Raw genomic sequence first — 17,106 nt, 5'->3', positions numbered from 1 at the left:
TCTTTTCTAGATTCTTTAAACTTAACCAAATGTTCTTTTGTTCAGTTATCAAATTGTAATTGTTTTGAAAGGTCTTTGTTCTAAATTACTTGCTTTTGTTTAAGAAGCTTCCTGAAATACCTACATTCTCACAGGTACATCCATGGATCCCACCCCTGTGCAGTCAGAAATCTACATACAACTTTTAAACCCTCAATAGCCTACTGACTTAAACATTAACACTAGTTTTCTATGTTTCATATTTTTTTGGTTTGGTTTCTTTTTTTCTTTTTTTTTGGTAGACAGAGTCCTGCTCTGCTGCCAGGCTGGAGTGCAGTGGTGCGATCTTGGCTCATTGCAACCTCCGCCTCCCGGGTTCAAGCGATTCTTCTGCCTCAGCCTCCCAAGTAGTTGGGATTACAGGCATGTGACACCACACCTGGCTAATTTTTGTATTTTTAGTAGAGACGGGGTTTCACCATGTTGGCCAGGATCGTCTCGATCTCTTGACCTCATGATCCACCCGCCTCAACCTCCCAAAGTGCTGGGATTACAGGCAATGAGCCACCGTGCCCGGCTGTTTTATGTATTATATACTATATTCTTATAGTAAAGTAAGCTAGAGAAAAGAATGTTATTAAAACTATAAGGAAGATAATATATAATATTCATTAAGTAGAAGTGGATCGTTATAAAGGTCTTTGTATTTGTCATCTTCACAATGAGTAGTCTGAAAAGGAGGGTTTGTCTCACTGTCTCGGGTGGCAGAGGTGAAAGAAAATTCATGTATAAGTGGATCCGTGTTGTTCAAGGATCAGCTATACTATATGGCAGGAACTCATTTAATTTTCCTTAATAACCCTATACAGTAGGTACTCTTATTTACCCTATCTTAGGTTTGTGTAACTAAGGCTATGAAATTACCAGAGTCATCATTTGGACTCAGGACTCCAACTCGGAGTCTGTACTCTTTTTTTGTTGTTGTTAAGACAGAGTCTAGCTCTGTCGCCCAGGCTGGAGTGCAATGGCATGATCTTGCTCACTGCAAGCTCTGCCTCCTAGGTTCATGCCATTCTCCTGCCTCAGCCTCCCCAGTAGCTGGGACTACAGGTGCCTACCACCACACCTGGCTCATTTTTTTTGTATTTTTAGTAGAGACGGGGTTTCGCTGTGTTAGCCAGGATGGTCTCAATCTCCTGACCTCATGATCTGCCTGCCTCGGCCTCCCAAAGTGCTAGGATTACAGGCGTGAGCCACCGCGCCCAGCTGAGTCTATACTCTTTAACACCTAGACCACCAAATAGGACATGTTGGCTAGAAAATAAATTTTTACATTTGAAAAGTATAGGTCTGACTGGGTACAGTGACTCATACCTGTAATTCCAGCACTTTGAGAGGTCAAGGCAGGAGATGGCTTAAGCCAAGACCAGCCTGGGCAACATACTGTGACCCCATCTCTACAAAATAAGCTTTTTTTTAATTAACCAGGCATGGTGGCATGGGCCTGTATCCCAGCTACTTGGGAGGCTGAGCCAGGAGGATCACTTGAGCCTAGAAGGTTAACGTTGATGATGTGCCACTGCACCCTAGCCTGGGTGACAAGAGCAAGCCACTATCTCAAAAAAAAAAAAAGGTTCACTTCAACCTTTATAGTTTTCAACAACGGAATTGTGCACAAGCAGGCACAAAAGACTGATTCGTTGAACTTGAATGTCATTCTCTGTTGCTCTAGCAATTTAACATTTGACAGTGTAAAAACCTCCAGAATATTACTTATCCAAAAATACTAAGCATCTACAAATATAAGGTGCTATGTGAGAACAGCAAACATTTTAGTAAGACATAGCTCCAGCCCTTGAGCTTGTACTTTATTTATTTATTTATTTATTTATTTTTTTGAGACGGAGTCTTGCTCTGTCGCCCGGGCTGGAGTGCAGTGGCTGGATCTCAGCTCACTGCAAGTTCCGCCTCCCGGGTTTATGCCATTCTCCTGCCTCAGCCTCCAGAGTAGCTGGGACTACAGGCGCCCGCCACCTCGCCTGGCTAGTTTTTTGTATTTTTTAGTAGAGACGGGCTTTCACCGTGTTAGCCACGATGGTCTCGATCTCCTGACCTCGTGATCCACCCGTCTCGGCCTCCCAAAGTGCTGCGATTACAGGCTTGAGCCACCGCGCCCGGCCTTGTACTTTAATAGATGGGATATATGTGTGTGGTCTTCACCATACTTATTAATAACTGACATACATGTTGTTTTATGTCTGACTTCCCTACTAGTGTACACACTTTGAGGGCACAAGCTTTGCCTTTTTTTTTTTTTTTTTTTTTTTTTTTTTTTGAGACAGTCTCGCTCTGTCACCCAGGCTGGAGTTGCAGTGGCACAATCTCGGCTCACTGCAACCTCCGCCTCCCGGATTCAAGTGATTCTTGTTCCTCAGTCTCCCGAGTAGCTGGGACTACAGGCACACACCACCACGCCCAGCTACTTTTTGTATTTTTAGTAGAGATGGTGTTTTGCCATGTTGGGCCAGCTGGTCTCAAACTCTGGGCCTCAAACGATCCACCTGCCTCGGCCTTTCAAGTGCCAGATTTCAGGCATGAGCCCCCACCCCCAGCCACTTTGTCTTATTTACATATGTATCTTAAGCACCTAAAACAGTTCCTAGAACAGAGTAGGCACTGAATAATTCCTGAATAGATGAGTATATAACTAGTACAAGAAGTTTTCTTTATTTTTTTGTTTTTGAGACAGGGTCCTGCTCTATCACCTAGGCGCCTAGGCTAGAGTGCAGTGACACAATCTTGACTCACTGCAACCTCTGCTTTCCCAGGTGCAAGTGATTCTTGTGCCTCAGCCTCCCAAGTAGCTGGGGCTACAGGTGCACACCACCATGTCTGGCTAATTGTTGTATTTTTAGTAGAGACAGGGTTTTGTCATGTTGCCCAGGCTGGTCTTGAACTCCTGACCTCAAGCAATCCTCCCACCTCAGCCTCCCAAAGTGCTGGGGTTACAGGTGTGAGCAACCATGCCTAGTCCCACAAAAGAGTTCTGTAGTATGAACTGAGCCTCCAAAGATAGAATGAATGGATGCTTGCAGTAAAAGGAATATAGGGTTTCCAGGAAGAGGAAATGGCAGTGGTAAAGAGTGGATGAACCAAAAGGAATATGTAATAGCAAATGCCTTAGTTTGGTCTGTGAGGTAGGAGGTGAAAAAGCTGAAAGGTAGGGTAGCTAACTCAAGGAAACTGAATATCTGCTTTTTAAGAAATCTAGGCTTTATCCTATTAGCAGATTGGATTTTGGAGCAGGTGAGAGTAAAGGTGGAGCTTTAAGATTAATTTGTAGTGGCCAGGTGCCGTGGCTCTCGCCTGTAATCCTAGCACTTTGGGAGGCCAAGGCGGGTGGATCACCTGAGGTCAGGAGTTCAAGACCAGCCTGCTCAACATGGTGAAACCCCATCTCTACTAAAAATATAAAAATTAGCCGGGTGTGGTGGCCGGCACCTACAATCCCAGCTACTTTGAGAGGTTGAGGCAGGAGAATCCCTTGAGCCTGGGAGGCGGAGGTTGTAGTGAGCCAAGATTGCACTACTGTACTCCAGCCTGGGTGAGAGTGAGATGCCATCTCAAAGAAAAAAAAAATAATTTGTAGAAAGAGCTCATTTTTTTCAAGGTGAGCTTCCTTTTGTTCATCTATGTATCTCCAGTTCCTAGCCCAAAGTAATAACAGCCAATCTTTAGTGAGTTTTTGCCACATGCTAAGCAATTTACATTCATTTACCTCATTTAATCCTGAATCTTACAAGGTATTATCCCCATTTTAGAGAAGAAATAGGCTCCACAAGATCATTAGCTCAGGATCAAATGTAAGAGACAAAAAAAGCAAATTAGGCCAGGCGTGGTGGCTCACGCCTGTAATCCCAGTACTTTGGGAGGCCAAGGAGGGCAGATCACCTGAGGTTGGGAGTTCAAGACCAGTCTGACCAACATGGAGAAACCCCATTTTTACTAAAAATACAAAATTAGCTGGGCATTGGTGGCACAGGCCTGTAAACCCAGCTACTTGGGAGGCTGAGGCAGGAGAATCGCTTGAACCCAGGAGCGGGAGGTTGCAGTGAGATCGCACCATTGCACTCCAGCCTGGGCAACAAAAGCAAAACACCATCTCAAAAAAAAAAAAAAAAAAGAAAAAAAATTGGCAGAAAGGGAATAAAGGAGAATGAAGAATTAAAGATGAATTTTCTAGTCTAGGTGATAGAACTGGGTGCCTTAGAAATAAAAGCAGTGAACTCATTAACAGTGATAAGATGACGGGGTTTGATTTTAGATGCTGACAGGGCATCTTGGTGGTAATCCTTAATAGCAAGCATGTATGAGTGCTTGCTGTTTACCAGACACAATGCTAAACCTCCCCTAAGGAGTCTCTCATTGCATTTAAATGTTATTTATTTATTTGAAACAGAGTGTCACTCTGTCACCCAGGCTGGGGCGTGGTGGCACCATCTCAGCTCACTGCAACCTCTTCCTCCCAGGTTCAACCGCTTCTCGTGCCTCAGTGTCCCAAGTAGCTGGGATTACAGGCATTCACAACACCTGGCTAATTTTTGCATAGAGACAGGGTTTCACCATGTTGGCCAGGTTGGTTTCAAACTCCTGGCCTCAAGTGATTCACCCACCTTGGCCTCTCAAAGTGCCGGGATTATAGGTGTGAGCCACTATGAACAGCCTTCCATTGCATTTAGAATTAAAAAGTTATGGCTGGGCACAGTGGTTCATGCCCGTAATCCTAGCACTCTGGGAAGCCGAGATGGGCAGATAACTTGAGGTCAGGAGTTCGAAACCAGCCTGGCCAACATGGTGAAACCCCATCTCTACTAAAATTCAAAAAAAAAATTAGCCGGGTGTGGTGGTGCACATAATCCCAGCTACTCAGGAGGATGAGGCACAAGAATCACTTGAATCCAGGAGGCAGAGGTTGCAGTGAGATGAGATTGTGCCATTGCACTCCAGCCTGGGCTGTGACTGAAAGAGACCCTGCCTCAAAAAAAGTATAATAAAAATAATTTAAAAAGTTGTAACTGTGACCTCCCAACCCCTGCATGATTTAGCCCCTACTAACCCCTTGGGCCACATCTCATGCCACCCTGTGTCTACTATATAGCCCCTCTGTCTGGCACAACATCTGGCACATAGAAAGCAACTGTTTTTATTGAATGAAATAAATGAACATACATTCTCATTTATTCTTCACAGCACCCTTTGAGGTAGGATATAATGTATCCAATTTATCAATGAAACATAAGACATGCTGGAAAGAGCTTAGGCTGGAGAAGGCTTATTTTCTAGTCTGTACAGAGCCAAAACTGAAGTATGCTTGTATGAGGGAGTCCTGGGACACTTCTATAACAGTTAATTTTATGTGTCAGCTTGGCTGGGCTATGGGATGCTCAGGTATTTGGCTAAACATTATTTTGGGGTGCAACTGTGAAGGTGTTTCTGGATGAGATCAGCATTTGAATCAGTAGACTGAAGAAGACTGCCCTCCCCAGTGTGGGCAGAACTCATGCAATCCATTAAAGGCCTGACTAGAATAAAAGGCTAACAAAGAATTTCTCATTGCCTGACTGTCTTGTAGTTCGGACATCGGTCTTCTCCTGACTTTGGACTCAGACTCAGAATGGAACTTACACAAATGGCTCTCCTGGTTCTAAGGCCCTCTCAGACTAAAACTTATACCATCAGCACTTCTGGTTTTCAGGCTTCTGGACTCAGACTGGAACTACACCATCAACTCTCTTGATTGTCCCACTTGCTGACCAGAGTGCAGGCTTTTCAGTCTCCATAATCATGTGAGTCAATTCTCACAGTAAATCAACCTCAATATCTCCTCCCCCATCACTGGTTCTTGCTCTGGAGAATATTCTATTCTTTCTGAATAACCCAGACTCATTCAACCCCTCAGGTTTGATAAATCACTAGGATGACTCACAGGACTGAGCACTTAGTTGTTGTACTTACAAGGTTTATTAAAGTGCAAGGATACAAAGCTGACTCAACAAAGGCAAAAGGAGGATGGGGCAAAGTCCAGAAGAAACCAGGCAGAAGCTTGCAAGAATTCTTCTATCAGTGAAGATACACAGGATGTAATTAATTCCTCCAGCAATGAGTTGTAACATGTGTGAAATGTTGCCAATCCAGAAAGCTTAGTAGAGACTCAGTGCCCAAGGGGGCTGGTCACGTAAGTACCCTCTGCCTAGCACACATAAAAATTCCAGGCTCCCAAAAAGAAAGCAAACGTTCAGCATAAAAATTGTATTGTTTACATAGTTTAGGCACAATGATTCACTATTATCATTTAAGGAATGGTAGGAACCCTCCTGAAATCTAAGTTCCCAGTTGCCAGCCAGAGGCCAACCACGTAAACAGGCCTTTCAAATAATAGGAATCTCAGGCCAGTGATGTTTCAAAGAATAGGAATGTCAGGCCAGTAACTCTTTTCTGCACAAGAATTGAATGAAGGCAAGGAGAGAGTCAACTGAAAATAAAATATCTTAATTCTAGTTGGTAATGCTTATTAAACTCTAAATCCATAAGTGTTAAAGATTATTCCTGGGCTGGCTATATTTGACAGTGGGATGAGGGTAATCGTGATGATTACCTTGCGTGATGATTGCAAAATCATGCTGCATTCTTGCTGAATAGCTTTAGGGCCAAGAGTTAAAAGGTTAGAAGTTGAGAGAATTGTTTATGTTTCCTTAAAGACTCTATAAGCTTTATTAAGTCAATCGGGTATAGATGCCAAAATGTTAACTAATATCCCAAAGGTGGCTTAAGAATTCTTTGTTCTTGCTATTAGGCCTCATTTGACTAACGAAAATTATTTTTCATGAACCAAGTACCAATAGTAGGTCCAATGTGTAGTCATCTTACATGATATATTGTTAATCCTCACCACAACCTTGCAAAATAATAGATACACTTTAGAGTTTTAGAAATAGACGCAAAGAGTCTACGGGCTTAAAAAATGACAAAATTGAGATTATCACCAAGCCTGCAGATTTCTGTTAATGTGCCTTCGTGAAACATAGGTTTGAAGGAGTTATTCTCTGATTTGAAGGAGTTACTCTCTGATTACTTTGCTGCCCTCTTGGCCTCTACGAATGACTTCCTGTTCTGCTGCATTTCAAATCTGACCCCAGGCATTAGCATCAGAGTTCTCTATCAATATAAAGCCTGCTATAAGAAAGATGAATAGGAATATATATGTGTGTGTGTGTATACACACACACACACATATATATTCCTATTCATCTACATGTGTATATACTCTTATGTGTACATATTCCTATATGTATATATGTATGTGTATATATATATTCCTCTGTGTGTGTGTGAGAAAAATATATATAAAGCCTTGCCTCATTTCATCCTGTGATTAGAATTATAGATAGCTGGCCCATTACGGTGGCTAAACCTGTAATCCCAATACTTTGGGAGGTCAAGATGGGAGGATCACTTGAGCCCAGGAGATCGCAAACAGCCTGGGTAAAAGGGTGAAACCCCCATCTCTACTACAACAACAAAAAATTTTAATTAGCTGAGCATGGTGGCGCATGCCTATAGTCCCAGCTACTCAGGAGGCTGAGGTGGGAGGATTGCTTGAACTGGGGAGGTCAAGGCTGCAGTAAGCCATGATTATGCCACTGCACTCCAGCCTGGGCAATAGAGCAGACCCTGTCTCAATAAAAAAAGAAATCATAGATAGCCCTGCTTTAAAAGAGCAACAAGCGGGCCACCAAATAAATAAATAATCAGTCTTGTTTACTAAAAAATGTTTTCAGGCCAGCCACAGTGGCTTATGTCTGTAATCCTAGCACTTTGGGAGGCTAAGGCAGGCGGACTGCCTGAGCTCAGGAGTTCAAGACCAGCCTGGGCAACACGGTGAAACCCCATCTCTACTAAAATACAAAAAATTAGCCGGGCGTGGTAATGTGCACCTGTAGTCCCAGCTACTTGGGAGACTGAGGCAGGAGAATCACTTGAACACGGGAGGCAGAGGTTGCAGTGAGCCGAAATTGCACCACTGCACTCCAGCCTAGGCAACAGAGTGAGATTCTGTCTCAAAAAAGAAAAAAAAATGTTGTCTAGAGTGTATTCATAATTACAAACAGCTCTCTGAAAAGCATTTGCCTTCTCTCTTCCGGTTTTCTCCTTCTGCTGAATGTTTATTTGATCCCTGCCACCAGCATCATGTAACCGCATAATCCTTCCATGGTTACACTTACAGGACGCCCTCCCAAACCACTAAGCTGTCCTTCTGCAAGCACTTTAATCAAAAAGTGTTATAGGGTTTGATTTTAAGAACCTGAGAAGCCTCTTGCTTTTTAAAAAGGAGCATGCATAAATATGTGCAGATTTTCCAGATAAAACTAAAAACACATCCTTTCATCTAAAATATACTCTGGTTTAAAATCTGGAATATTGGTGTGGGAGACGAAAGACAATTTCCCATTTGACTTGTTTGTTTTGTTTCGTTTTATGTGGAGGGCAGAGTAGAGGGAGGAAATAGGAAGAGAAAGTTGAATTATCCCAGTAATTTTCTAGGAGTCTCTGCCTTAACCATATCCAAAATAAAAAACAATCTCGTTAAAATTACTGCGAGCATACATCTTTTGCAGCAGGTGGGTGAGGTAATCAGGTCTCAAAAATGCAATTAAAATGGGGTCTGAAACCCCAAATTAGTAAGCAGAATCTTTAGTCAATATACAAAAGGCCACACGAATGGGTTGAGCTTACTGAAGATTACTGTTTGTGGCCCAGGAAATGCCTCTCTCGCCACCCATCCAGTTTTATATTCTCCTGTAAAGTAAGCATGTCGTGAGAAGTTCCCTAAGGAACTTTGAAGACAAGTGTGTGAAAGCTCTGGAGCCCCATCCCCCTGCCCTGAGCATAGTCGCCGAAAGGACGTTCCACTTAGTTTACTCTATGCTTGCTTTTGAGCCTGCGGCAAAAAATTCTACCTTCTGAGTGACTGTGGGTGGAGGGAGGGCCTGAGATGACATCAAATCACAGTCTTTCCTCCTCCCCTCAGGAAGTAAAGTCCACTAGCAGGAGGGCCTAAATCATCTGAGCCCTCCTTGGCTCTTACAATGCTCACTTGTTTTCACAGTGCAGCAAAATGAAATGCCTTAGAAAAAGAGTAACATTCCAGAAAATGGTGTAATTTATTTTTCTTTCTTAATTGCCCGATCTGTGGAGGATTTCTTTGCTGAACACCACATCAAAGGTAAGATGGGAATGGGACTGTGTGCTGGGTTGGTTTTCTACGACGTCTTCGATGACTGGCATCTCTCCCCACCCAGCCTGCTCACCAGATGGTCATTCGGCACACCCTGCCAGCTGACTTTCCTTTTCAGTTAGAAACAGTCAGCCTTCAACCCAACAAGGAAAATAATGAGTACTGTTTCCCCTTCCTCAGAACATTTACATTTTCTTTTTGCTATCATTCTTTATATATACTTGTTTGTTTTACAGAACCGATTGTGAGAAGGTAGCACGGTGTCATGTTACTCCTGAATACTTTAGCATGTATCTCCTAAGAATATTCTCTTGTGGGACCACAAGATCACCATCATATTCAAGAAGTTAACCTTGGTATTCTGTATTATAAAGTCCATATTCAAGTTTCCCCAATTGTCCCTACAAACTGTCTTTTACAACTTTTTTTCTGATCTAGGATATATTCAATGAGCAGGTATCGCATTTCGTTGTCACGTCTGTTTAGCTCCAAAAGTATTTACATTTAGCAAGTGTTTTCTAAGGAGAATTCCTAAACTCAAGGCTCCCCTTCCCTTTCTATTTCTCTTAAGTCGAGAGTTCACCCAGAGGACCAGCAGGGTGATGTACAGCTTCCCCAAGAAACTGGCTTGCAGACCTGGGGTGAGGGACACTGAGTACAGTTCTCGGATTGGCCACCCTACAGTCACTGAGGTCAGGCTTTCCAGATAACTAAGTTCTTAGTTGCATCACGCAGACTTCATCTGTAACTGAGGGGCTTCAGAAAAATTACAAGTGGTTTTGTATCAGAGGAAAAAAGGTTTTTTTGCTGTTTTGTTTTAAATTCCAACTTTTATTTTAGATTCAGGGGGTAAATGTGTAGGTTTGTTACAAAGGTATATTGTGTGATGCTGAGATTTGGAGTATAATTGAACCCGTCATCCAGGTAGTGAGCATAGCACCCAATAGGGAGTTTTTCAACCCTCCTCCCTCCCTATCTTGTAGTCCCCATTGTCTGTGGTTCCCATCTTTACGTCCATATGTACCCAATGTTTAGCTCCCACTTATGAGAACATGCAGTATTTGGTTGTTTCTGCATCAATTTGCTCAAGATAATGTCTCCAGCTGCATCCATATTGCTGTAAAGGATATGATTTTGTTCTTTTTTATGGCTGTGTAGTATTCCATGGTGTCTATGTGTCACATTTTCTTTATCCAACCAACTCTTGATGAGCACATAGGTTGATTCCATGTCTTTGTTACTGTGAATAATGCTGCAGTGAACATAAAAGTGCATGTGGATTTTTGGTAGAACAATTTATCTTCCTTTGGGTATATCCCAGGAATGGGATTACTGGGTCAAATGGTAGTTCAATTTTTAGTTCTTTCAGAAATCTCCAAACTGCTTTGCACAGTGGCTGAACTAATTTGCATTCCCACCAACAATGTACGAACATTCCCTTTCAGATAAAAAGTTTAAAAGTTTAGATTAGTTTCTGGTCCACTGAATCAACTGTCTTGGATTTATCACAGGGATCTTCTGCATTTAAAATAGAAGAGGCATCATGCTGAAGAGGGAGGGGAAGGCCCGACCTTACACTGAAACCCTGGATGGAGGATGGGGATGGATGATTGTGGTTCATTTTTTCCTGGTAAGATTTCGCTTTTTTCCCCCTTTCCTATTGCCTGAAAGCAGGCTTTCTGGAGAAAGGCTCAGAGCTGCCTACAAATAAGATCACTTAGGAAATCTTTGGCATCTGAGTGGAGGGGTGGGCAGGAACAAGGCCAGGAGCTGCCAAAAACTGCTAAAGTCAGAGGCCCATGCCCAACCTAGGAGAAAGCTGAAAATGCCCCTAGAGTGAAAGCAGAAATGTTCCTGGGCTGGGTGTGGGGGTTCACGCCTATAATTCCAGCACTTTGGGAGGTCTAGGTGGGCGGATCACTTGAAGTCAGGAGTTCGAGACCAGCCTGGCTAGCATGGTGAAACCCCATCTCTACAAAAATTAGCTGAGTGCAGTGGCGTACGCCTGTAGTCCCACCTACTTGGGAGGCTGAGGCAGGAGAACTGCTTGAACTCAGGAGGCGGAGACTGAAGTGAGCCAAGATCCTGCCACTGCATTGTAGCCTAGGAAACCATGAGAGACTCTCTCAAAACAAACAAACAGAAACGTTCCTGAATCCAGTCCTCTAATCTTCCAGTCTACCACCTCTTAAACCTGAGAATGCTCAGTCACAATCAGCAGTTCTGTACTGGCTGCACGGCAGTTAGGGTTTGGGGACAATCATACTTTTAACCATCCCCAAAGTAGCACTGGGAGGTGCTAAAAAGCGCTCTGGGGGTGGTCTCCCCAGTTCAGCCCAGCATAGATAGAACACTGCTGGCACAGCCCCCTCCACTGATAAGGGATGGGGACGTTTCCTCTGGCCTGCTGTCTACTTCCCAATCCATCCCCACTAACTATAGTTTATGCTATCTATATTTCCGATGTGTTTGGAAAGGGAGGACACGGATTTTGAAGGGGAGCCTGATTTTCTCCTTCACCTATAAGCAACTAGACTAGGCATTCCATTTTTTAAATTAACTTCTTTCCCTCACCCTCCCAGGGGTTGAGGTGTGACAGTGGTGATCTGCATCATCAGCATGCCCATTCCAGAATGTCGGTGAATCCCAGCTATGCCCCACACAGCCCTCCAGAGAGCGGCACCAGAGGCACATGCACTCAAAAAAATACCCTTCTTGCCGACACTTCTCCCCGACTCAGCCCTACAGTAAGCAGCTCACAGGGAAGGGTAGCACAAGTCCTGGTGCCTTCTAATAATCCTACAGTTCACATGCAGATAACTAAGAACTCTACAAATAGGATGGTGGGAAAACATCAGGCCTCGTCCCTAGTGCTATAGAAGTTAGGGGCAGAGGTCCCCAGCCAGGATTTATGTAATACAAAACTCCTAACACATAAGAGTAGTACTTGACATTAGCTTCAGTACTGAAGAATGTGGAATCTCATTTTCTCCCAAGAAATGTTACTAGTAGGGAAACTAAAGGATGCCCTAAGTCTGACAGCCCTTCCTGTGGCTGGGCCACCTCCCTAAATCACAGGTTTTGCAGAATGGGCACTGTTGGTGAGGATCTCTAATTCTCCTGCCTTTCTCCCCAGTAACCACCCTGACTTTTTCTACATTATCCTCTGAGGATAGAATGGTTTTTGACCAATTCAGTTGCTGGTAAGAAAAGCCATCTAATAACCAGATTAATTAACACTGTACCACTTTTAGGGTGTGATACTGCTTACTAAGTACAAAAAATGCACTGGATCCTCAAAATGTCAACAATAAATTTAGAGGCTAATCCCCCACAGTCGTAATGTGCACACTTGAATGACTGTGCTTTTGTTTCTGTATGACTTACAAGGGTTCTTTTCTATAACACACGAGCTCCTGGTAAGTGAAAAATAACAATGTTCTTTGGGAGCTTCCTACTTAAAAAAAAAAGAGAGAGAGATTCATTCTAACCAACTTACCACACTTTATATATTTGTATGACTGTTTTCTGTATTCAGTCTGTCTTACTAGACTGAATGTTCTGTGGGGGCAGGGCCTTCGTCTGCATTGCTCCTGAGTATACGCTCATTACTGTAAGCCCAGTGCCAGTATACAGCCTGGAACGTAGTAGGCACTCAGTAAATACTGTTGGTGGATGGATAGATGGGTGAATTGATAGCTGCACACATTTATGAATAAACAAATAAGGATGAAGGGGATAGCTGATGAAATTGAAGAGATGAGAATGGCTCTTGAGGCTATGAGAAGCTAATGAGAAAAATTAAGCAGGGATGTCATAGATTTGCATTTCAGAGAAATGTGATAAGCAGATGCTACTGAGAGGTCAAATAGGAGAGAAATACCAAGAGTCTATTGGTTTAGCAACAAAAAAGTCCCATAACCTTGATAAGAGCTAGTACAGTGGAACAGTGGGGGCCAAAGGTAGTGAACTTTAGTTTTCAGTGGAGTAGCGGAATGACAGAAAGCGGAGATACCTAATACCGTATTTTTACAGAAGCTTGTCTGTGAAGGTCAGGAGGAGCTAGGGTGATACTAGAAAGGGATGCAGGATAAGAAGTTGTTATTAGATAAAACTAACTCTGACAAAGCCTGGTCCCTGTATTGAAAATAAGTCACTGAGGCTGATCCAACTCCTTTCCCAAGACAATAATTAAAGTGATCTAGTGAGGAAACTCTTACTGGAGGTGGGGTGTGGGGGAAGGCCTGCTTAAGGTGTTCCTGCCAGGTTCAACCCAATTAACTGCTCTTAAAAGACAAAAAGAAAATGAGGGGACTGGAGAAGTTCTAGGGTTTTTGCTTTATTTTGGAGTGAGTCATTTACAATGTATGATGTGGACTCTGGTAACAGAATTGAAACCTACCAAGCTTGGTCTAAGACATGGGATTATGTAGAATAATGCAGATTTATGTAGTCTGCTAAATTAACTAAGAAAAAACCTAGACCTTGGGAGAGATTTTTAATATCTTTGAGTCAAAACTCAAACAAAGTTGGAAGACTTCAAGTTAAGGGACAGTAAGCATGGTAGGTGCAAAGGCTCTGCCCTTGGTCTTCTTGATACACAGTGGACACGGACCCAGTTAATAGAGACAAGTCCTAACCATTCACTGCTGCTACACCCAGACACCAAAGGACAGACCAGAGACAAAAAGCTCTGAACTGGGGGACCAGGAGCTAGCTAAATTTAGGTAGCTAAGAATATAGAGGTCAACATCCTCTAGATACCAGCACAGAACAAAAGGAAGTTTATTTTACAGAATGATGCATTTTAGTACTCCTTGCTCATGAGAGGACACAATCACCACATTATTATGAACTGACAGAAGAAAGTCTAAGTCATTTGAGATCTGTGTATATTTTCTAGCCTAATTTCTAGCCTGACAAAAGTGCCTTAGAGGAAAATTATGGTTATAAATTGCCTAAATGGGGGCCTGATAAAATGTCTTTTTAACTTTTGAATATACAGTCCTGGCGTTTATAGCACTGTTCATTCTAAATAAGTTTGTTCCTTTTATCAAATCAGAAAGGAGAAAAGTATATTAAGAGACTTCTTCCTCACCACTACCACTGTTGCAATTTCTGAGCATCGCCAATAGTGATGGGGTGAAAAGAAGGGGGCAGGTCTTGACAATTATTTAAAAGCAGGGGCTGAGGGAGGGAGGTATCTAAGAGAAAGCACATCTCTCACTCAAATGAATGGGTGGATGGTACCAATAGAAAAAACTGAAGAGTAGGCATAGGATAAGGGAAATGTGAGTTTATGTTTGGACAAGTTGACCAGAAGTTATAAAGATATGGTACACAATTAGAGGAGTTTGAAGCTCTCGGGAAAGCAGAATGGAAACCACAGTTAATTGTTTTGAGTGTTAAGTGCCAAATATTAAGTACTTTATCAGAATTTTCTCAATTACTCTTCACAGTCTTATGAGCTAGGTAACATTTTCATCCCCCCCGCTGCCCCTCCATCATAAAAGAGGAAGCTTAACCCATGTGATGTGCGAAGTAGTTTGCCCAAGGTCACGTCCCAGTAGGAAGCACAGCCTGGATGCAAGTTAAGGTAGACTGATTGCAGAACCCTATTCAGCTACACCACCATAAGTACGCAGGTGGTAATTAAAACCTTGAGAGTGAATGATTGTCCAGGGAACAGGTATTAAGTGAGATGAGTACAGAACTGTAACAGGTGGGCTGAGAAAGTGGCATTAATGAAAGGGAACCTAAGGCTTTGTAGTTCCTTTATTATTATTAATTTTGAGACAAGGTCTCACTGTCACCCAGGCTGGAGTGCAGATAGTGTGATCACAGCTCACTGTACCCTTGACCTCCCAGGTTCAGGTGATCCTCCCACCTCACCCTCCCAGGTAGCTGGGACTACAGGTGTTATACCACTATGCCCAGCTAATTTTGTACTTTTTGTAGAGACAGGGTTTCGCCATGTTGCCCAGGCTGGTCTTGAACTCCTGGGCTCAAGCGATCCACCCACCTTGGCCTCCCAAAGTACTAGGATTATAGGCAGGAGCCTGCATGCCCAGCTGGTTTTGTGGTTCATAAGCAATGCACGGCCAGGTTGAAAGCAGAGGTGCCTTGAAAAGCCAATACTGAAACAAGGAAAGGAAAAGGGGAAGCCAGGAAGCCCCTGGAGACAGACAATACACATGGCTCCTGGGCTTTGAAAGTGAATGCAAACCCTGGCTAGGTTTCCCCTCTAGACCCCTGTGGGATCAAGTATGACTGTTACTCAAAAAGGGAAATAAAGAATAGCACTTAACAGCCCCCCCAGCTAACTAGAATTCTGAGAAATAAAAGTTAATACTCCACAGAAAGAAAACCTCATCTCCAAAGCAGCAATTCTAGTAGAGTGCAGGTAAGGAAGATTAGGTGGGGCAGAAAGAAAAGGATGGGGCACCTGGCCCAACCTTAAGGTGACCATACATCCCAGTTAATCCAAAATTAAGCACCCCTTTTCACTCTTGAGTGTCTCAATTTGGATGATACATTATATGGTCAACCTATTTATATATCAAGTGAAGGAAGGTACTCAGCTCAGCAGCAAAGTTAAATCAAAACTAATCTAAGAACTGACAGGAATAATTATTCCTCTTATGGACAAACACTTTTCTCCCACAAAGGTAAATGGAATTAGCTGTCTTTAACAGATGCTACTGAGGGCAGTAGAGGAGTGCCGGATCTAGAGTCAGTCTAATCTGGGTTCAAATCTCAGTTCCAGTACCCCTATTTTAAGCAACGTTTAACCTCTCTAAACTTCAATTTCCTGATCTTGGAACTGCTGTCGCAAAATTATAACTGAGAAAATTATTACAGAGACAGAGATCTGACCTAACCAACTCCATCTTGCTTCTGACTTCCAAGCTGTCCTTGTTCATTCCCATGCGTAGGCTGAACTAACTTTTGGGGAAACTTAGTTGATAGCTGAATTTTGAAAAAGAAACTAACAGCCCTTTCCAAAGAAAAACAAAAAAACAAAAAAACACTTCCTTTCTGCCTGGGGACTAGATTGCCTTTGTAGGACTAACAAATTAGCCATAAGATTAGAAATTATGGTTTAGGAATCATACAGCTGGAGGCTACAAGACAGACCCTCCCCAAATTGCTCGGGGGATAACATCACTATTGTGAAACCTACAGATTCAGTGCTTGAGGAAATTTGCAGACCCTGCACCCTTGCATCGGATCAAGCTGGCCACCCAGATCTAATAAAACTGTTTATCTGGTCATGCGTCCCCCCCTCCCCCGCCTGCCGGCCCACCCCGCCCTTCCATCCAGAAGTGACTAGGCACAAAAGGGCAGCTTTGTTTCATCTCTGACCCAACCAATCAACACTCCCAACTCACTGGCCTCCCACCCACCAAATTATCCTTAAAAACTCTGATCCCCAAAAGCTCAGGGAAACTGACTGGCATAATAAACTCCAGTCTCCTGCACAATGGGTGCTGTGGGAATAACTCTCTACTGCAATTCCCGTCTTGATAAATCAGCTGTATCTAGGCAGCAGGCAAGGTGAACCCACTGGGTAGTTTATTTGGTATAAATTATTTGGTATACAACACTGGCATGCCTATTCTAAAGCCATGAAATGAGGATTAAATGAGATGTTTCCCTTTAAAATGCTTAGCTACTTTAAAAGTAATGACTTCCCCCATAAAATATAAGATGTATAATGAGGCTCAACCAATAAGGCAAACTGGTAAATAGTTGTAGGTTAAGGGAATCATAACTTCTAGTAGCTGTAATTGCCTCTGTAATGGCTGACTTACCACCTGAGTTGGACTCTG

The 17,106-nt window shown here is 43.0% G+C and overlaps 1 protein-coding gene across 4 annotated transcripts in view; it reads left to right on the top strand.

Moving 5' to 3' along the window:
- The first annotated feature begins 9,049 nt into the window (after positions 1-9,049).
- The window catches only part of SLC16A4 (solute carrier family 16 member 4), a 28,505-nt gene continuing 20,448 nt past the window's right edge, over positions 9,050-17,106 (top strand). For all 4 annotated transcript variants that reach the window (XM_017869626.1, XM_017869624.1, XM_017869625.1 and 1 more), the window contains exons 1-2: positions 9,050-9,262; positions 10,786-10,904. In XM_017869626.1, the coding sequence (XP_017725115.1) occupies positions 10,871-10,904 (34 nt within the window). In that variant the 5' untranslated portion in view covers positions 9,050-9,262; positions 10,786-10,870. The remainder of the gene's footprint in view (positions 9,263-10,785; positions 10,905-17,106) is intronic.

This window comes from Rhinopithecus bieti, unplaced genomic scaffold (genome assembly GCF_001698545.2).
Source record: "Rhinopithecus bieti isolate Rb0 unplaced genomic scaffold, ASM169854v2 scaffold_3040, whole genome shotgun sequence".
Classification (NCBI taxonomy): domain Eukaryota; kingdom Metazoa; phylum Chordata; class Mammalia; order Primates; family Cercopithecidae; genus Rhinopithecus; species Rhinopithecus bieti.
The sequence above is the reverse complement of the archived record's forward strand: the minus strand, read 5'-3'. Positions and strand labels throughout refer to the sequence as shown.